At 48.9% G+C, this 22,392-nt stretch overlaps 1 protein-coding gene across 1 annotated transcript in view; it reads left to right on the forward strand.

Annotated features, from left to right (window-relative positions):
* The window catches only part of P3H2 (prolyl 3-hydroxylase 2), a 325,207-nt gene that overhangs the window by 270,191 nt on the left and 32,624 nt on the right, over window positions 1–22,392 (forward strand). Inside the window, exons 10-11 of the mRNA XM_069212790.1 lie at window positions 3,962–4,057; window positions 10,224–10,374. Coding sequence (XP_069068891.1) covers window positions 3,962–4,057; window positions 10,224–10,374 — 247 coding nt within the window. The remainder of the gene's footprint in view (window positions 1–3,961; window positions 4,058–10,223; window positions 10,375–22,392) is intronic.

Raw genomic sequence — 22,392 nt, forward strand, 5'->3', positions numbered from 1 at the left:
GCAGTAGCAGGAGCACTATGGTATACCTGGCTTTTACATTGCAGCCCCCTTGCCTCCTGCTGCCATGACTTTGAACACTGTGTCTTCATAGTCGTGAAGAGTTCCCATGCAGTGATGGAAGATTCGGTCACATATGTGGGATGGAAAGAAGAGGACACTAGAAAGGATTTCCAACTCCCTCTAGGGATACCCCAGCCCACGCGTGGCCTTTGTGGCTACAAACAGACCAGAAATAGTTAAATATTTGCTCAGAGAGAGTTAAAGCTTTGGCTGTAATCTTCTGTGAGTAGGAGAACACAACCTCACATGAGGGTCTATACTGAGGCAACCACAGAAAGTATCTGTGGGGATCTCAAGAAGGAAGAGAATGGGGCCAGGCTGGAACAATCACCCTCACAATCTGAAAAGTCACAGAACCAACCAGACAAGAGCTCCTTGGCCAGAGGAAGATGCTTCTACAGTGTTGCCACGTAGTGAATACAGACAGATGACCAGTGGGCACAGTAAATGGCGGATCCTAGGTCTGAGACGAAAAACGCTCCTTCTGATTCCACTGGGGGGAGAAAGAGACCCAAACACATCCACTAGTGAGGAGGAACCGGCAGACCTGTGGGTCACATAAAATCAGCAATCCAAAGGAAAGAAAGGAAGGTGGCCCATTGATGAGCATTGCAACTACAACAGCCCTGCAAGTGGAAAAGTAAATATACATTGAGGGTGGTAGCTCAAGACGTAATCTCCATGTTGAGCAAATCCCTACTTCCATTAACTTATCAATGTCACCAGACACACCTGCAATTGACTGTCAGGGTTGCACACTAGCAAAGCTTTGTGGTTTGGGAAGTAATCCATACAAATTGCGTTCATGAATGACCGGTCAGCAGTGAGCCCACATGATGTGCATCACCTCCACCTCTGATAGGTGCCTGGCTGCTGATGGAGGGCACAGAGATGCAGTGTTCCAAGACTGCTGGCTGGACGACACAACAACTCCACCATCTGCGATTCCCATCAATACGGAGAGATCATACGGTGCTTTCTGTGGCTTCACCATCGATATACTGCCAATAGTGCGCCTACCAATACACAGGCTCTCTCCTCCAGCAGGATGAAGCCAGGGTTCCCAGTGTCAGTGCATCCCACAATGAGGACTGTCAAACTACTACAGTGCGTGATCAGGGCAGCTTTGCTGCTGGTGGCGCCCTGGGTGACGACGTTTGTTGAAACCCCCAATGACCATCTCCACCACAGATTCTCTCACTACCACCCTTTAACAGAGCGCCTCAAGTCACCATAACCACTCTCTCTCAGAAGCATTTAATCATTGTATAGCGTCTCTCATACCAGTGTAGGGTGTCACAGCACGTTACATCATATAGAGACATTCAGTCATAAGTGTGTAAATCCGTGTATAGGAAATGTTGCATAAGACAGGGGACTACAAGGTGTAGGGGTCACAGGTCATCCATACTGGTAGGCAGTATAGTTTGAGTGCTTGGTCTGGAGAAGTAGAAACTCAGAATTTAAAAAGTAACACCATAGTTGGAGTTTGTCTTTACTAATAAGAATGTATTTCTACCCAAATGAACCCTTTTTACAACATTAGGATAATGAAATACTGGGGAAAAATCAGAACTCTCTAACCTATACCTTGCAGTTTGCATGCAGCTCTTTGACAGTTAGAGCTTGCTCTGCTATAGCATTGCAACTTATAGACAGCAAGTAACAAAAGGTTCTCTACAATAAAAGCAGTAACTCACTGCCCTCTTTACATGATATGCGCTTCTGTGGTCTGTATGATGCACGTGATTTGCAGTTGGCATGTTAACCCTCTGCGCTACCTTAAAATGACTCAAAACATTCCACTGGACAAAAACGTAATCACCTGCGGTTTCTTGACATTTTTATTGTTGCCTGAAAACTGCTGGAGGCACGAAATGCGGCAGCAGGTGCTTTTAAACAATAATACACTTGCAAACACAGCACCTCCACCTGAAGTCAGCGCCCGGTGCGGTGGCACCGGGCGCACCGCCCTAGAGCCGGCCTTGTGCATGATGGCATCATGCAGACACCAAGGGCCTGTTAACAAACTGCATTTTGTTAGAGATTGGGAAGTACCACAACAGTGCTACCAAAGGACCACAAAATGCTATTCACAAACCTACAAGTGTAAATCTCCACCTCGCCTCCCTTTTTCTGTGGGGAGGTACTTACACGTGTAACTTTAGTACTTGGTAGTAAATGTCAGAGGGACCAGGGGGACATGCTGATGAATAGTGCATACTTACTGCAACAAGGTAAGGTTTAGCGAGCTTTAAAGCGTGGTCAAGGATGTGTTGGAGAGGGATTTACGTAGGGACGTGCACCCACATTAAATCTCAGGGAGAGAATGATAGTCAAAGGGCCATCAGCAGGTAACCATGGGTGGAAGGGACAGGTACATCAGTCACCCTTGTTAGATGGGCCTTTCAAAACATTACACAGGAGTCCCGCAGTATTTAAACCCGGCCTGACTTCCACAGAGAGTCAGGTCAGATTATTATCCAAAAGATTTTTATTCTGGAACTTCTGCTTTTCTCTACACATTCGCCCTTGAGCGTGAGATGAATCTTGCAGACAGTACTAGTCAGGTAGGTGTGAATATGGTCAATGGAAGACCTCAGGAGTATCCACCGGCCACTTGGCGTGTTCAACCAGTCAGCAAGACACAAGTTACCTTAAGGAAGCTGACCAGCGCTGTCATTTAGTTGACAATCAGTGGACAATTCACCATAAATCACATCCGATGAGACCAAGAGCAGGACAGCTTTTAAATGAAATATTCTACAAGAGGATTGCGAAGCAGCCACAGGGTCAATATTAAGGCAGCCTCTAAAGACACTTCAGTGTTGAGCCCACCCACTGAAGTGAGGTCGTTTTGCTGCTCTCTCTGTGCCTGGAACTCATATCTACCAAAGATGGTTGAAGCAAGGGGCATGTTATCTGTGTTTAACAGACTTTCAGAAGTTCGATGTCTCTTAGATTTCTATGAGGTCCACCTGAGCCTCTGCATAAGGGGAGAAGATATTGTAAGGATGGAGGTGATCTCATGGGAAGGGTCATCGTACAATCTAAAGCCAAAGCAGAACCTCGGGGTGTAGTGTAGTTCTGACATCAGGTCAACCTACCTAGAGTTATTAAAGAAAGGTCTGCCAATACCAGCCACTAGCTGGCAAGGCTGTGCCCAACAATTGGATCGGTAACGAAAAACACTCGACAAAGCCAGGGTGAGTACTGCACGTGTGGTCTCTTCCGTCCCATATCGATCCCCATGTTGTCAAAGCTCCTTAATAAGAAGTGTTCTTCTAGACCTCTTTGGGCCTGTGTTAGACCTCCTTATTACAGTGCAGAAACCGCCCTTAGCTGTAGGGGCGTACCACCATGGCCAACTTGGAGTGACTAGTGTCCCCCGTCATAGTCACTATCGACTGTAACATTCAGACCACCACAGCCAGTCCTGCTGGCCATTGCTTCCCGGGTCATCACTTTGGACCATAAAGAGACAGGCCCGCTGACTGCCACCGGGGGGGGGGGGCGGTTGTCCGCCACCATTGTAGACGTGGTCCAGGAAGTGAAATAACGATGCAGGAAGTACAAAGTGATGGTGTCTTTTGATGCCGGCATCAGTATTTGTGCCCTTGTGAGTAGTGCCATCAGTGACTTGGAAGATGCCACTTCAAAGTTAACCTATTTTCCCAGAAATGTATATGTGACCTTGGCCTGTAATAGTGTAAAGGCAGAGGTTAAAAAAAAAGAGTAAATGCTTCAAATGTGCATCTGCAAATCGTCTCCTTCCGTCAGATCTTTGTGAATGCTCTGGAGTTTCTGTCTCAGGCACGTCCAGAGGACAACTGAACCTTGAAACTTTGGTGCACATAGTAAAGCTGAGGTGAACTAACGAATGAAGTTTCTTCTCTTTCAGGCAATCACTCAGGCCGGTGATGGTTACCGGGGCAAGTCCTCGCCCCACACCCCCAATGAGAAGTTCGAAGGGGCCGCGGTACTCAAGGCTCTGAAGGTACCCGAGTACACTAATGCTATCCTATGGATTCCAAGTGTTTACATTTCACTGTGTATTTACCCACATTGGCATTGAAAAGGTTTCTAAAGTAATTAATTGAGCTCAGGAAACACATTTTGTGGGTCTTCTCATTCACCAAATAGTAAGGACTGCAGACTTTAGAAAGCAGACACGTTTATTTTCATGTATTGTTTTGTGTGTTTATGTAGGTAAGGAAGGGCTGACAACAGCTCAGGTTTGGATGGTGTGTTCTGGACAGAGGGAACAAAAACCAAATGGCTCTGAAATGTATGTAAACAATGTTGGCGCTACTGGAGATTCCTAATCAAACATGTATCAAAATGAATGAGACTTGGGCTGGAAACCTTCTGTTGTGTTGCAGTGAATTAGCTCACACACTACTTTTAAAAGTCTAGGATCATCCTTGTCCTTAGCAACAACATTATCAGTTTTTTAGTGTTAAGAACAAGCCTTGAGGTGAAAGCGACAAAAAATTCCAACTCACTGTAATTAACACATTGAAATAATTGGGAAGAATCAACAGTTTGGAGATTGCACAAATCTAGCAAACAAAAAAAGGACAGAGGGGAACCAATATTATTAACCTATTATATATTATTATTAACCTATGTAATGTGCAGGAGTAAAAACAAAATATACCAACATTATGTAACCAAATTCCAGTGTAGTTCATAAACCACATAAATACAGTAAAGCAAAGGAACACACATTCCACCCACAAATACACTGGGTACAATTTCTAAAGCTACAAAGGACCCTCAATTAATGAAGCACAGAAATCTACTGTGAAATCAGTTAGGTAGATAAACCTTGTATCTGCTGTGTGTGCATGCGGGGGTTACTAACTCTACTCTTTGGGATAAGAGATGGACTATCAAAGGCTTGGATAACAGATGGACAAACGAAGGATGGGATAAGAGATGGACTAACGAAGGCTGAGATAAGAGATGGACTATCAAAGGCTTGGATAACAGATGGACAAACGAAGGCTGGGATAAGAGATGGACTAACGAAGGCTTGGATAAGAGATGGACTAACGAAGGCTGGGATAAGAGATGGACTAACGAAGGCTGGGATAAGAGATGGACTAACAAAGGCTTGGATAAGAGATGGACTAACGAAGGCTTGGATAAGAGATGGACTAACGAAGGCTGGGTTAAGAGACGGACTAACGAAGGCTTGGACAAGAGATTGAATACCGAAGGTTGGGACAAGAGATTGAATTACGAAGGTTGGGATAAGAGATTGAATTACGAAGGTTGGGATAAGAGATTGAATTACGAAGGTTGGGATAAGAGATTGAATAATGAAGGTTGGGATAAGAGAATGGACTATCGAAGGCTGGGATAAGAGATGGACTAACGAAGGCCTGGATAAGAGATTGAATAACGAAGGCCGGGATAAGAGATTGAATAACGAAGGTTGGGATAAGAGATGGGCTAATGAAGGCTGGGATAAGAGATGGACTAACGAAGGCTGGGATAAGAGATGAACTAACAAAGGCCGCGATAGGGAAATTGCCTTTCAATTTTCGGTCTGTTTCATGTCATTTGATACCTCAGGGCTTACAGGCTCCTGTCCCAAACTGCAGGCCCTGCAACTTCACGCATGATTGAAGAATGTCAAAAGGCTGGCAGTTCCAAAGAAAAAGTAACTCCTTGCTCTCTGAACTGTGTGTCTCAGAGTTTTTCATTTCCAATTGAAAGAAATGTACCCAGAACAAGTCAAATCTCTATCAAAGCCTGCACAAAGCATTTGTTTTTCCCTGTGGTTCAGACAACATTGTAATCATTCTCTTGTCCCAAGGTTTTCTTGAGATTTCTTCTAGGGGTGGGCAGAATGTTTCATTCCACCAGCACAATTGGTGGAATTTGCGGAATTCCGGCCAAATACAGCCAATCTTCGCATGACGGAATCAGTGAATGTGCATTTAGGTATTGATGGAGGGCAGTAGGAGAGAAATGGAATAAAGACAGACCAGGAGATGGTCATTCTTTATGATCAAAGATTTCACCCCAACTTTCACCTCACAGAAGAATGTGCCTCGATACCAGACTTAGGGCCTGATTACAAGTTTGTCGGTCTGACCACTGCAGTCCTGGTGGTCCAACCACCAGATTACGATCCTGGCGGTCAGACTGCCAGGAGACCACTGCCAGGATCCGGGATCCCGATGGGTTGGTGGTAGTGAAAGTCGTGGTCAGCCACGGCGGTGCCAAGTTCTGCACTGCTGTGCTAATCATGACTTTCCTTTCCTCCAGCCTCTTCATGACGGGAAGGCAGAGTTGAGGTCACGGGGGGGCCTGCAATGCCCACGACTATGTTGCAGGCAATGCAGGAGCCCCCCCGTCAGCATCTTTGGAATGTGCACTGTCTGCTATTGCTGATAGTGCGCATTCCGACGGTGCTGTGTGTGACGGTATTGACCTCGGCTCCTTTAGGGTGCAGAGGACAATCCTGCAGCACGGTTTCCACCAGTCAGCCCGGCGGAAACATCTTAATACGACGTTTCCACCTGTCAGCCCAAAGGAAACATCATAATACGACGGCGGTGAGGCTGCCGGCTGGACGGCCACCTCCCCACAGCCATATTAGAGTTTGGGCGGTTCAACCGCCAAACTCCTAATGAGGCCCTTAGTCAAGTACAGCACGAGCCCAGATACTATAAAGATCCTAAGAGTAGGATGTGGGGCAGTCTCTCGACCAGGAATGCTGTCAAGAGGGGAAATGTTCTCAGTGATAGAAGAACAAAGAATTACATTTCTTGTGTAAAGTCAGGATCTGGGCAGGATTTCTAAATACTGAAACAGTTCTAAGTCACTTAAATGTAGTATAGGCCATGTGGCTACCATCCAATGGCCTTAGGTCCAGTATTGTAGCTCTTCTGAAACCTTTGAAACTTCCAAATGGTCCAGTGAGGGTCTCTGGGTGGAGGGAGGGCAATGCAAAAACACAACAGAAACAGGTCCCAGGCAGCTGCGAGGGGAGATGCAACTGGTTAACCCGATACCTCAGCCCTACATCCCCTCAGTGAACAGCAACACACGCAGAAGCACATCTAGGTCAGAGGACTTGATACCTCCCATTCAGGTGGAGGAAGGTCACAGTCTTGTTCAAGGTCAGAGGAACCCCTTGATTACCAGAGTCCCATAGTTAGACAGTTCCGAACCCAGGGTAGTGCTTGGGTACAAGACACGGCAGAGGGTGAGGATATACACAGTTGTGTCTCGCCAAGATCTGAAACAGCTGAAGGAAGTTTCTGACAAGAAGAGGTATTTCACAAATGACTCTATTGTGGTAGAACGTGGGAGCTGACCACATCCTCAAAATGTTCTGTTCCCTATGCGAAGGCAAGGCCTGTTGGAAAACTCAGCATGTCCCAGGCCGCAAAGGTTCTTGATCGGATATTTACAGTTTTTATACTTTGTTCTTGTTATGTACACCAGAGGCAAATGTAACTGGTGCTTAATTTATTTCAAATAAGTAAAAGAAAGAGCCCAAGTTATTTCATGGGAGGCCACTGTAGCTTGCACACCCTGCAAGTGCTCCCAAAATGCAGTGTATACTGAAATTGTAAGTGATGTGCTGATGTGCTCTTCTGAAAAATAGACAGACAGCGCCACCATGTGGTGAACTGTCATAAATGTGTGCCAGTGTTGACTAATAAGTGTCGGTGCTCCTCACCGGCAAACACCTGCACAAAATAGGCACTGAATGTAACCAAAGAGTGTATAAGTAACTTGTAATTAAGCACACACACACTTGACAGCAATCATTTGTAGTGAATTGTAAGTGAAAACACTGCTGGAAAAAGGATTTAAGTGGCAGCCTAAGGAGGGATTTTATAGGGATTTAAATTGAGGGCCAAGCATGCCTTGGGGCCATTAGTGGTGGGGTTTTATTCTGCCAAGATGAGATGTGGTCGTCAATAATTAATTATTGGACGAAATCCTTCGCCATCTCCAGGGACATGTAGCTGTCTGATGATGCGTCCCAGCCGGTGGCAGCAGGGACTAGGATAAAACTCTCTCTCTCTCAAAGAGACATGTCCACGCCGCATTTTCACTAGAGTGCACTCGTTTTAGTGATATGTGCGCCCTGCTATCAGCGCAGTTAGTGGTGATATCTCAGTTCATTTCAATGCCTAAGTAAGAAACTTTAGCGTTTATTTGTAATGTTAACTTTGTAGCTTTAGCCATGAGGTCTTCTGCCAGGCAGTGGGCACCGCGCTCAGTAGTGCCTGCAGCCTGTTTCTGAATGGTGCCAGCTTTATCAGACGGTGAGACTTGAGGCACAGGGAGGCAGTGAAGTCTGGTGAACTGTAAAAGGCGGAGGCCACCGATGGCCACCCGATGTGGCGGCTCATGGGGGCATCTGAAGTGGTGGCACGATATTGAGCATTTTCAGCACAATTTTCAAAGAATGGTTACACGAGGGCAGCAGCAGCTCGGAATGGACTCTCACCAAATATTCCAGTATTTTCATGGTGTGCCCCCTCGGGTGGAGACTTGTCCCCTTTTTTGCAGGTTTGCCCTGTATTTCTGAGGTCTGTCTCATTGCCTGCTCCCAGCTAGCGTGTTATGCCATGTAGGTGCCAGGTGGGATACTCCGAGCCGCCACGCAGGGTGCCCGCATCTCACTGTTTCGGCCATCCATGAGCGGTGAGAGATGGGCCTGCTGTGGGTGGGAGGCAGGAGCTGCAGCACAGGAGGGGTCCTGCACTCTGCAGCTTCAAGGACATGTCCACCTTCAGAGATTCTATCAGGGAGTGCAGAGACCTGCAGTTAAACAGCCCTGAATGTGTGAATGAAAACCCTGTTGGGACCCGGCTGGGATTATGCCTTTGCTGTTTATTTCTTCCATTAAGAAGCATTCATATTATCAGAGCAGGGGACAGACACACGAGAGCATGATTTGCCCAAGATCAAACAGTGAGTAAATTTACAGACCTGAGATTGTAATACAACATTGCTTGTTCCTAAGGCCTTTACTTTATCACTAAATTACTTTTTGTAAATACAGCAAAGAGCGGCAACTTTCTACCCACCATCTCTCAAGGTAGCATCTAGTCCGGGTTTTCATTCTTTTTTACATTTTCCACAAATTTACTAAAAGCTTTGAGATTGATTCTAAATACTGCCAATCCAGAGCTAGAAAATGGGGACAGAGGTATGTGTTCAAGGGGTAATTCCAAGAGCACAGTTTAGTTAAATGGGGAAGCCGGGATTAAAACCTTGTCTCTTGGTGCCAGTTTCCAACCAGCACACTAAACTAAAGTGGGGTGGCAGTGATTCTGATGGAAAGACTAAAGGAAAACCTTTCCCAGGGAAATGTCATTGTATGTTCTGTGGTACCCAGATGTATATTTCAAATGCTTTATTTAATTGGGAAATCACCACCAAAAAGTGTCATTCTAGGAACATTACTTTGATTCTTTTGGCCTCGTTTCCATGTGGTTTATGTCCGCACCAGCTTGTCGAATCAAACTCCTGACTGGAAGCCGGGCAGCATGGTTACCTTGGGTGGGAGTGAAACTCCCACAGAAGATTGCTTTCTCTTGACTTTAGCAATTCTTAATTTATGGCTTTTAAAAATTCTTAGACGTTGCCCTCTTTTTAAACTGATTCTCAAATTGTAGCAGCCTCTCATCATGCAGTGATGCGCTGCCCCTGGCCTGCTGAGGGCCGGGCGGTGCTAGTTATGATGCGGGATGGGGTGTTCTGGGGTCACCGCCATCTCATCAGTTGTCCAGTTGAGATAATACAGGAAGCTATTGGTTATTAACTAGTGTTATCTGGACCAAAGAAAGTAGGTTGAATGTTTTGTTGCTGTAGGGATGAGTACTTGTGAGGGGGGACGGTAACAGAAGTGATATGGGAAAATTTAGTGCGTTGATATTATTTTCAGATATCCGAGATTACCACACAGTTGACATTTTCAAATCCTAATCTGGCCAAGTTTGCAGTTCATCCTTCTGAGGTCTTTATGATGAGCTCCATTTACTTTGGTACTAATGACACCTGTTCTCTAGGCACTATGAGGCAATTCAGCTTATGGCGGCGCTACACAAATGGCTATTGTGTATCTTAATACTGTACTGTCCCTTCTTCGCTAATAAATGCACCTCTTCTTTACTCCACAGTTTGGTGCTGAAGGCCGTGTTCCACTTCGGAGCGCTCGTCTGTTTTACGACATTAGCGAAAAAGCGCGGCAAATAATTGAGTCGTACTTCAGGCTGAACTCGACGTTGTACTTCTCCTACACGCACCTGGTGTGCAGGACGGCGCTACATGGTAAGCCTCAGTACTCATACCCCTGCCTCCCTCTAAACATCTCAGATGTCATTCCTTGGTATACACACTGTCCTCCAGCACCCAAGGAGTTTCCCCAGTCACTCTCTTCTCTCCACTCATCTGCACAGAGAAAAAAGAGGACAAGATAAGAGATATGGAACTTGGAAAGAGTAGAACATCTACCTCTGTGCTCAAGGTCACACTAGTAGTCCATGGTGGATGTGTGGAGGTCCTCTGACGCGTGCCCAGATGTATGGAGAGAGTGGTGTGTGACGCTTCCCTTCGTGACAGTAACTTCTATCCACTTCTGAGCCGACTTAGCTCCTATTCCAAGGTGGTGGATGGAACCCAGACATATTTAGGGTGCTCCTCTAAGGTCGGAGATGATTCTCCACCAAAGTTGCCTTGTTTGTTGCTGGGACAGAAGATTGGCTGAGAAATTGGAAACGGAAAATCCACCACTGCCCATCGCAGATAACATTTTGTCCATCTATATGTGTAAGCACGGGAGAAGTAACGCTAATTTGGGTAATCACCAAAAAAGCACAAATTAATTGGGAATTCACTGGAAAAGCACTTGTGAATTGGGTATTTACCAGAAAACACTGCTGAATTGGGTTTTCGTTGTCAGGACCCACATGCCCAGGCACTGTAAGATGCTGAGGGAGTCTTCTCTAGTTGCGCGGGGCACAAGACTTTGCTTCCTCTGAACGGGTGACACTCTTGCTATGATGGTCCCTTCCCTTAAGGAGGTGGCGTAAATTGGAGGCCGGAACAGTCGCTGTAGCTCAGGCAGCCTCTCACTTCCATCTCTTCAGCAGCCTCAGGCTCTGGTCAGTGCACTGGCAAAGACATGGCTGAACCATTGGCACCAGTGTATCACCATGAATAAATCATGGACACCATTGGATTGTCCAACAACATAAAACCAGGGTATGAGCCTAGCATCCAGGGCTGGCTCCGGGACAGATCAGTACTCCGTGGCTAGCCATGCCACGACCAGAAATGATAGACCTTTAAAGGCAGCTCAGTTAAATGTTTTATTCTAGTTTCGTAAAGCACTCTGTAACCAGCAGGGGGCATCGTTGTGCTCACTGTGGACTGCAGATGGAAAAAAGCTTATAGACCGTGCCCCTGGAATTATGCAATTGTGCAGCTGCAGTGTTTTCCACATAATTATAGATTTGCTCCATTTCCCACGTAATCCATCATCTGCTGCATAATCTACAGATCATAACAAAAAAATTCTAGCTCGTATGATTTCTAAGCTACTAAAATGCAGCAACACATGTTACCGTACAGTGGAAGGGCCTTTGCAAAGCTTGACTGGTCACATTTCTGTTGCTTATTGCTATATTGCTATATATATATATATATATAAATGTATTTCACTAATATTAAGGTACAACTGATGGTCTGACTGTGTTAGCAAGTGTAAAAATGACACTAATAATTTAGTAATTTCATTAAATGTGCAGCATTACACCGCATAATCAGCATTTTCTTGCCACACAATTTAATCAACACTGCTGCATAATTCCAGCAGCCCTGCTCAAAAAGTCAACAGCCAATCTTCAGGTTTTTTTTTTCTGAGGACTGCTTCTGAGGGAGGAAGACTAATGTTAACCAAGCAATCACAAGTAGCTGAAATTAATACAAGCATTCCTTGACTGTCTAGTTTTTTTGCAGTAGAGACCATAGGTGCAGTGGATATGCCTAGGAAGGGTCCCGTGCTCAGTGAGCTATAGGTAACACGCAGTACCTCGCTAACGTCGTCTGTGGTCCCTTCCGCAGGGGACCTGGACTCTTGATGCGCAATTGTTCCTAGTGGAGCAGGATCAGGGTTGAGGGTCTCTGTCTAAAGTGCATTGTGGGTGAAACATGGTTTATAATGTAGCCCTGTCAGTCAGTGCTAATGATTGGTTTAAGAATTCTGTCAGTCACTTCGTTGTTTCTAACAACAGAACATTAAGTGTTGATCCTAATGGAGTGAGAGAGGCTTCGAAAGGGGACTTCGAGAGCACGCATCATGGCACAAGGCCTGACCGCTTCCTGTGCAGAGGAATGCATAACACCAAATGAAGGCCCACATTTATGTGGAATTGGTGTAGCGCAGCAAGTCTTCCTGCAGCGCTGCCCCACGCCAATGCGAAAGGGCAGGAATGCGCTGTATTTATGAGATACGGTGCATTTCTGTCCTTTCCCCCTGCGCTAGCGCGCAATTTGCTGCCTAGCAATAGCGCAGTTGTTTAGGTGCATAAAATTCAATCCTACCTTTTATAAATATGTTCTCTTGTTGTGATCCCTACGCAAATGTTAACCGGTGATTTACAAAAATGAAAATACCTGTTAAATCTGCTCCTCGTGGTAGGAGCAAAGACTTTAACTGCACCGCAAAGCGTCAAGAGGCCAAGGAAATGGCCAACAGGCGCTGTGTGCAAACGGAGAGTGCGTGCATTTTGTGTGAGTAGCTAGCTCCTTATCGACAAAAAAAAAAAATCCATTCTCCGTCCCTTTCTTATATTTTGGCGCCACCAAGTTGCTTTGTTTGGAAACACCGGCTCTTTATCAGCTATACAGCAGTTCTCTATCCGTTTCTTATATTTTGGCGCCACTAAGTGGCGTTGTTTGGACTCACAGGCTCTTTAGCAGCAATAGAGCCATGCACCATCCGTTTCTTATATTTTGGCGCCACCAAGTGGCGTTGTTTGACGACACTTCCTCCTTATCGATAAATAGGGTAATTCTCCGTCCCTTTCTTATATTTTGGCGCCACCCAGTGCCGTTGTTTGGAAACACTAGCTCTTTATCAGCTATACAGCCCTTCTCTATCCGTTTCTTATATTTTGGCGCCACTAAGTGGCGTTGTTTGGAATCACAGGCTGTTTATCAGCTATAGAGCCATGTTCCATCCGTTTCTTATATTTTGGCGCCACCAAATGGCGTTGTTTGGGGACACCTCCTCCTTATCGACAAAGGGTAATTCTCCGTCTGTTTCTTATATTTTGGCGCCACCAAGTGGCATTATTTGGAAACACCGACGCTTTATCAGCAATAGAACCATTCTCCATCCGTTTTCTTATATTTTGGCGCCACCAAGTGGCGTTGTTTGAAAACACCTTCCTTATCGACAACAGATCCATTCTCCACCTGTTTCTTATATTTTTGCGCCCCCAAACGGAATTGCGTTGGGAACAATGGAAACAACGGCCTCTTCTTCGTAGAAATTCATTTTTATTTTAGAAGGAAAATTCTGTTTCCCCAGAAACACTCATAAAATAGCCTTCTGGTGTTAGAACTCCTCAGAATTAACTATTGACCACTTGGGGAAGCCATTCTCCAAGTACAACACTCGGAAAATGCTTGCCCCAAGGTGACCTAGAATCTCCATCTGCCTTTTAGAGGGGTTTGCTCACTTTGAATCGGCTGTTAAACACTTTGTTGCATTTATGTTTGCCTTGTATTTTTCCTGGCAAACATTTCGTTTGATCACAAGGGGTGATAATTCCTTTTTATGTGGTGTCTCCCAAGAGATCAATCAATCAATCAATCAATCAATCAATCATTCGCATTTATAAAGCGCGCTACTCACCCATAAAGGGTCTCAAGGCGCGGGGGGGGGGGGGGTCAGTGCTAGAAGAGCCAGGTCTTGAGCTGCCTTCTGAAGGAGAGGTGTTCAGGTATGGCGCGAAGGTGGCTGGGCAGAGAGTTCCAGGTCTTTGCTGCCAGAAAAGAGAAGGATCTTCCTCCGGCGGTGGCTTTGCGGATGCGGGGTATGGCTGCCAGGGCCTGTCCGGCGGATCGTAGAGTGCGCGGAGGAGTGTAGAAGGAGACGCGGTTGTTGATGAGTTTGGGTCCGAGGTTGTGAAGGGCTTTGTGTGCGTGGGTGAGGAGTCGGAAGGTGATCCTCTTGTTGACGGGGAGCCAATGGAGTTTTTTCAGGTGTCCTGAGATGTGGTGGTGGCGAGGGGTGTCCAGGATGAGTCTTGCGGCAGCGTTCTGGATCCGTTGGAGTTTCCTCAGCAGCTTGGTGGTGATGCCCGCGTACAGGGTGTTCCCGTAGTCCAAGCGACTGGTGACGAGGGCGTGGGTGACGGTCTTCCTGGTGTCGGTGGGGATCCAGCGGAAGATCTTGCGGAGCATGCGTAGGGTGTTGAAGCATGCCGAGGTCACCGAGTTCACCTGTCTGGTCATGGTGAGGGATGAGTCCAGGATGAAGCCGAGGTTGCGCGCGTGGTCGGTGGGTTGGGGAGTGCTGCCTAGGGCGGGGGGCCACCAGGAGTCGTCCCATGCGGTGGGAGTGGGGCCGAGGATGAGGACCTCCGTCTTGTCGGCGTTCAGTTTCAGGCGGCTGTCTGTCATCCAGTTCGCCACTTCCTTCATTCCTTCATGTAATCTGGTCCTAGCTGAGGTGGGGTTGTTTGTGAGGGATAAGATGAGCTGGGTGTCGTCGGCGTATGATATTAGGTAGAGTCTGTGTTTGCGTGCGATGTTCGCCAGGGGGGTCATGTAGATGTTGAAGAGAGTGGGGCTGAGGGAGGATCCTTGAGGTACGCCGCAGATGATCTCCGTGGCTGTGGATCTGAAGGGGGGCAGGCGGACTCTCTGAGTCCTTCCGGAGAGGAAGGAGATGATCCATTCGAGGGCCTTGCCTCTGATGCCGGCGTTGCTGAGGCGTCGTATCAGGGTGCGGTGGCAGACCGTGTCGAAGGCTGCGGAGAGGTCCAGGAGTGTGAGGGCCACGGTCTCACCCTTGTCGGTCAGGGCTCTGATGTCGTCCGTGGCTGCGATGAGGGCGGTTTCGGTGCTGTGGTTGGTCCTGAAACCGAACTGTGTGGGGTCGAGGGAGTCGTTGGTTTCCAGGGCGTTGGTGAGTTGAGTGTTGACGATTTTCTCAATCACTTTGGCGGGGAACGGCAGGAGAGAGATGGGCCGGAAGTTTTTGAGTTCGGTGGGGTCTGCTGTGGGTTTCTTTAAGAGGGCGTTGAGCTCTGCGTGTTTCCAGCTTTCCGGGAAGGTGGCGGTGGTGAGGGAGGCGTTGATGACATCTCGGAGGTGCGGTGCGATGATGTCGTCGGCTTTGTTGTAGATGTGGTGCGGGCAGGGGTCCGATGGGGATCCGGAGTGGATCGAGTTCATGACGCGGGTGGTCTCCTCGGTGGTGGTTGGGCTCCAGGTGAGGATGGTGGTGATGTCAGTAGCGGGTTCCGGGGGGGGGGGTTCGCGTCGGTGGTCGGGAAGCTGTTGTATATGTCGGTGATCTTGTGGTGGAAGAAGGTCGCGAGGGAGTCGCAGAGGTCCTGTGATGGAGGGATGGAGTTGTTTTCTGCGTCCGGGTTGGAGAGCTCTTTGACGATGCCAAATAGTTCCTTGCTGTTGTGGGCGTTGTTGTCAAGTCTGTTCCGGTAGGCTGTTTTTCGTGCGGCGCGGAGGTGTTGGTGGTGTTGGCCCGTGGCGTCCTTGAGAGCTGACATGTTCTCTTCGGTCTGGTTGAGGCGCCACGTTTTCTCGCGGGCGCAGCATTCTTTCTTGGAGTCCTTGAGGTCGGGGGTGAACCAGGAGTTTTTCTTGTGGTTGTTGGTGCTGGCTTGAGTTTTCAGGGGGGCCAGGAGGTTGGCGCAGTCGGAGATCCAGTTGGTGAGGTTGTTGGCGGCTTCGTTTGGGTTGGTGGTGCTGGTGGGTCGGTTCTGGGAGAGGGTTGATGCGAGCTGATCCGTGGTGATACGATTCCAGTGTCTTCTTGGTGGTTGCTGGGTGTGGTGGTGCACAGTGGTCTTCTTGAAGATGAAGTGGACGCAGCTGTGGTCGGACCAGGTGAGTTCGGTGGTGTGGCTGAAGGTGATGTGTTTGCTGGAGGAGAAGATGGGGTCGAGCGTGTGTCCGGCGTAGTGGGTGGGGGTGTTGACTAGCTGATTCAGTCCCAGGTTGGCGAGGTTGTCCAGTAAGGCGGTGGTGTTGTTGTTGTCGGTGAGGTTCTCCAGGTGAAAGTTGAGGTCTCCTAGGAGGATGTAGTCGGTGGACGGGAGTGCGTGAGGGTTGACGAAGTCTGCGATGTCTTCGCTGAATTTGGTGCGGGGTCCTGGTGGTCTGTACATGAGGGTGCCTCTGAGGGTGGTCTTGGGGTCGCTGTGGATCGTGAAGTGGAGATGTTCGGCGTCGGGGAGTGAGTTGTCGGTGTTGGTTGAGATGCGGATGGAGTTTTTGTGTGCGATGGCGATGCCTCCTCCGATGCGGTTGGTGCGGTCTTTCCGGATGATTTTGTAGCCGTCGGGGATGGCTATGGCGATGTCGGGTGCCGAGGAGGGATTCATCCAGGTCTCGGTGAGGAAGGCGATGTCCGGGTTCGTAGAGTTGATGAGGTTCCACAGTTCGATGGCGTGCCTGTGGACGGAACGGGTGTTGACCGGGATGCAGTGGAGATTGCTTCCGGGGGAGTCGTTCTTGACGGGAGCGGTGTTGGTCCGTAGGCAGATGAAGTGACAGTTGCTGCAGGTGAAGGGTCCGTGGGTCCGTTTGGGGTGGGCGCGGTAGCAGCCCAGAGTGCGGCCGGGGTTGAGGTTGACGAGGGTGGCGGAGTCGTAGGTCAGGCGGGGGGCGCGGGGGCCAGGGGTTCGGGCGCTGTGCGCGGTCCAGGCGCGGACGGGCGCAGACGGGCTTGCCTTAGGCGCGCCTTCGGCGCGCCAGCAGCGCACCCGCTGCGCGGCCTCGCAGCAGCCGCCATTTAAGGGGGAGGCGGGGTCAGCTGGGAGGCGGGAGGAGGGCGGGTAGGGGGAAAAAAGTGGCAAAAAAGCGGCGGGAAAAAGGCTCCGAAGGCGAGGAGGCCTAGAAAAATGACAAAGTGCAGAAAAGGCGAAAAACGAGGGGGAGACGGCGGGAGGGCAAGGGGGACGGCACTCAGAAGATGCAGGCACTCGGGGATACAGAAGGAAACCGGGGGAGCGCGATCACACAGCACAGGCACTCGGGGATACAGAAGGAAAAAAGGGGAGCGCGAACGCAGACAAACGGCAACACAGACACTCAGGGCACAGGCAGCGAAGCAGGCAAGAAGAGAAGGCAGAACAGGGGATCTGGATCTGGTGGCGCTGTGAGGACAGGGGAGCGACCTAGACTTAAATACCTACCTAGGCACATGACTGGAAATCATGATTGGGGGCAAATCACTTAAGCTGCCTGTTGCTAGGGCCTGTGTGCACCTGGAGTGCAAATGTCACTGTGTAAAATGTAGTGTTTATTATATAATTCAGAAAGGTAAACCCTCACCACATGTACACAAGCTTGTATCACCCCCTCAATAATATCTTACAGTTTCTCCAACACCCACATCCTCAGTTGCTTCATCATTATTTGCCTACGGAGGCTACAGCCGTGTGTAATACCAAGACGTCTGCTGGTTTGCTGAAGAGCACAACGTTGAAAACTATACAGATCGCTCATAGATTTGAAGCACTCCACTGTTACCTCGCTAGGTTTGTCATTTATAAATACAAATTCATACATACATCTCTCCGTGCTCTTCTGCGGGAAGGGGTGATGTCAAGTAACTAACCTGCACATGAGCCAAATAACTGAGGGCCGAAAGTAGAGACTGGCTGGTCGAATTTCCATTCGTCATTGATGCATCACCAATCGTGGTGCAGACACTTTACCCCATCAAAAAAGATCTGAAGCCTTTGGTGCAAACACTTGTTCTCTCAAGCCTCAAGCACTGTAACTCACTGTTCACAGAATTATCTAGAACTCGCCTCATCAATCAATCAATCAGCAAATTTGTAAAGTGCACTACTCACCCGTGAGGGTCTCAAGGCGCTGTGGGGGGAGGGGCTGCTACTGCTTGAACAGCCACATCTTGAGAAGTCTCCTGAAGGTAAGTAGGTCCTTAGTCTGACACAGGTGGGAGGGAAGAGTGTTCCACGTCTTGGCGGCGAGGTGGGAAAACGATCTGCCGGCAGTTGTTATGCGGATGCCTAGGACAGTGGCGAGGGCAAGGTCGGTAGAGCGATGCTCTCTGGTGAGGGTGTAAAAGGAGAGCCATTTGTTGAAGTATTCTGGTCTGGTGTTGTGCAGTGCCCTGTGAGCATGGGTGAGGAGTTTGAATGTGATTCTCTTGTTGACGGGGAGCCAGTGTAGGTCTCTCAGGTGGGCTGTGATGTGGCAGTGGCGAGGGATGTCAAGGATGAGTGGTGTGGAGGCGTTCTGGATGTGTTGCAGTCTTTTCTGGAGCTTGGCTGTGGTTCCTGCATAGAGGGCGTTGCCGTAGTCCAGTTTGCTGCTTACGAGGGCTTGGGTAACTGTTCTGGTTTCAGTGGGGATCCATTTGTAGATATTCCGACATGCGGAGGGTGCTAAAGAGGGAGAAGGAGATGGCGTTGACTTGCTGGGTCATAGACAGTGTATAGTCCAGGATGAATCCCAGGTTGCGTGCTTGGTCGGTGGGTGTCAATGCAGTTCCCAGTGTGGCAGGCCACCAGAAGTCGTCCTATGCGGAGGGGGTGGAGCCGAAGTTGAGGACCTCAGTCTTGTCGGAATTCAGTTTCAGGCAGCTGTTCTTCATCCATTTGGCAGTGGCCTTGATTCCTTCGTGGAGGTCGGTTTTGGCGGTGGCGGAGTCCTTGGTGAGGGAGAGGATCAGTTGGGTGTCATCGGTGTATGAGATGATGTTGAGGTTGTGAGATCGGGCGATGTTAGCAAGCAGAGCCATGTAGATGTTGAAGAGGGTCGGCTGAGGGACAAACCCTGGGGTACACCGCAGATGATTTTGGTGGCTTCAGAGCGGAATTGAGGGAGGTGGACACTCTGAGTTCTGCCGGTGAGGAAAGAGGTGATTCTGTCTAGGGCTCTGTTGCGGATTCCTGCGTTGTTGCGGTGTGTGCATATGGTGTGGTGGCAGACGGTGTTGAACGCGGCTGAGAGGTCCAGGAGTACGAGGGCTGTGGCTTCGCTGTTGTCCGTATGGTCCTGATGTTGTCGGTGGCAGCGATGAGGGCGGTTTTGGTGCTGTGGTTGCTGCAGAATCTGGATTGGGATGGGTCCAGAGTGTTGTTCTCCTCGAGGAAACGGGTCAGTTGTTTGTTGACATTTTTCTCTTTGACTTTTGCTGGGAAGGGGAGCAGGGAGATCGGCCAAAAGTTCTTGAGGTCCTTTAGGTCCGCCTTGGGTTTCTTGAGTAGGGTGTTGATCTCAGCATGTTTCCCGCTCTCCAGGAAGGTGGCAGTCTCAAAGGAACTGTTGATGATCTTCCGGAGTTGGGGTGCGATGACGGAGCTTGCTTTGTTGAAGATGTGGTGAGGGCAGAGGTCGGATGGTGAGCCTGAGTGGATAGTGTTCATGATTTTGATGGTGGTGTTGTTGATGTGGGTCCAGGAGAGCAGGAGGCTGGTGGGTGGGGAGTCTGTGGTGTCAGTGGTTGTCGGGGGTCTGAGCACTGAAGCTCTCATGGATGTCTACGATCTTGCGGTAGAAGAAAGTGTCAAGATAGTCACAGTGGTCTTGTGATGGTGGGATGCCGTTGACATTGGAGCAAGGGTTGCAGAGCTCCTTCACGATATTGAAGAGCTCCTTGTGGCTGTGTGCGGTGTTGTTGAGGCGTTCTTTGAAGGCGGTTCTCTTGTCGGGTTGGATGAGTTGGTGGTGTCTGCGGATGGCGTTCTTGAAGGCTGTGTGGTTGTCCAGTGTCTGATCTTGGCTCCACTTCTTTTCAAGTCTTTGGCATGTTTGCTTAGATTCTTGAGGTCGGCAGTGAACCAGAAGGCCTTTCTGTTGGTGCGTCTGTTAAAAGGATACTTGATCGGGGCAAGAGTGTTGGCACAGTCGTCGATCCATTGCCTGAGGTTGCAGGCTGCTGGGTCAGTGGTGTCGATAGGTGGGTTCCAGGAGAGGGTAGTGATCAGTTGGTCTTCGGTGACCTTGTTCTATCTGCGGTGGGGAATCCGTTGCGGGTGATGATGCGTTGTGGGTTTCTCGAAGGAGAAGTGGATGCAGCAGTGGTCGGTCCAGTGGAGTGCGGTGGTGCGGCTGAAGGAGATGTGTTTGCTGGCGGAGAAAATGGGGTCAAGCGTGTGTCCCGCAGAGTCGGTGGGTGTCATGACGAGCTGCTTGAGGCGAAGGTTGTCCAGGTTGTCGAGCAGGGTGGTAGAGTTGTTGTCGTTGGTGTTCTCGAGGTGGACGTTCAAGTCCCCAAGGAGTATGTAGTCTGTGGATGTGAGAGCGCGTGTGCTGATGACGTCGGTGATGCAGTCGCTGAACTACTGTCGGGGGTTGGGGGTAGGGAAACGAGGGTCCCTCTGAGGGTGTTGTTTAGGTCGGTGTGGATCTGGAAGTGCAGGTGTTCGGCGGTACCAAGGGTGTCTTTGGTGCTGGTCGTGATTCTGAGGGTGTTCCTGTGGCCTCATCCCTTAGGGACCAACTCTGCAGCAGCGCGAGTCATCCCTGGAGAGATGAAATCTCACCACATCACACCAGGTCTTCTAACCTTCCAGTGGCTTCTGATTGATGCTCATGCTCAGTTCAAGACAGCCTGAATCACCCACAGATCTGTGACTTGGGGTGAATGTTTGCATTGTTCTGCAATCGTAGGTCCCATGCTTGCTGTGCCACTGAATTCAACCTAGCCTGGCTGATGAAGGGTGATACCCTGAAACTAGTCCCAGGATGCTTGTTTCCTGTCCAGGTAGGACCTGACCTGGCAGTTGGGGCTGGACTTTTCCCATGGGGAGCAGGGTCAAGACTGATTTGCATATGGCTGGGTCCAAACTGGAATAGCATGGCGAGCAAAAAGACAATGGGTTTAACCCAGATCTGCAGGTGGGGGTGAATTCCATCCATCATCTGTTCTTTTTTGCATGAATCACCCACAAAGCATCCCCTTTTAGAGACTCCCACCTATCCTCTTTAGTGACCAGTGCCTCCTTTGCACTTTAAAGTCTCTTGCTTTTGATTCACCGTTCTTCAAGAATGAGAGGGCTATCTCTTCCTGTTACTATGGGACAAGTCTCTGGGCTCATATCCACCAGCTCACCTTACCAGGACCTCTCCAGGTCCCGTGCATCTGTGAGCAAAAGGAATGTGAAATATCGTCTTTCACAACGAGGTTTAATCTTGCATAGCTCCTGTCCTCTAGTTCAGATAAGATCCTCCCTCATCCTCCTTGTCTCTCCCACTGTTTGCAAATATCTCTCTACCTCGGTCTAATTGTTAAACCCACACCTGCCCTTTTCCCCCTTTATTCAACTAATACTTTAGCGATGCTCAAGTTTCTACTCATCTAGACATTTTTTCCCCATAGAAGGATATGCTCTCAATGACCTATTTCTGTAAGGAAATGGCTCCCTGTTGCAGTTACCCCCCACTTTTTGCCTGATACTGATGCTGACTTGACTGAGAAGTGTGCTGGGACCCTGCTAACCAGGCCCCAGCACCAGTGTTCTTTCATCTAAAATGTACCATTGTTTCCACAATTTGCACACCCCTGGCACACAGATAAGTCCCTTGTAAAAGGTACCAGTGGTACCAAGGGCCCTGTGACCAGGGAAGGTCCCTAAGGGCTGCAGCATATGTTGTGCCACCCAAAGGGGCCCCTCACCTAACACATACACACTGCCATTGCAGATTATGTGTGTTGGTGGGAACAAAAAGGCAAAGTCGACGTGGCATCCCCCTCAGGATGCCATACACCCAAAATACTGCCTGTGGCATAGGTAAGTCACCCCTCTAGCAGGCCTTACAGCCCTAAGGCAGGGTGCACTATACCACAGGTGAGGTCATAGCTGCATGAGCAATATGCCCCTACAGTGTCTAAGTCTATTCTTAGACATTGTAAGTACAGTTGTGGCCATACTAAGTATGTGGTCTGGGAGTTTGTCAAAAACGATATCCACAGCTCCATAACGGCTACACTGAATACTGGGGAGTTTGGTATCAAACTTCTCAGAATAATAAGCCCATACTGATGCCAGTGTTGGATTTTTTTTTAAATGCACACAGAGGGCATCTTAGAGATGCCCCCTGTATTTTACCCAA

This window comes from Pleurodeles waltl, chromosome 11 (assembly GCF_031143425.1).
Source record: "Pleurodeles waltl isolate 20211129_DDA chromosome 11, aPleWal1.hap1.20221129, whole genome shotgun sequence".
In the NCBI taxonomy this organism is placed as follows: Eukaryota; Metazoa; Chordata; class Amphibia; order Caudata; family Salamandridae; genus Pleurodeles; species Pleurodeles waltl.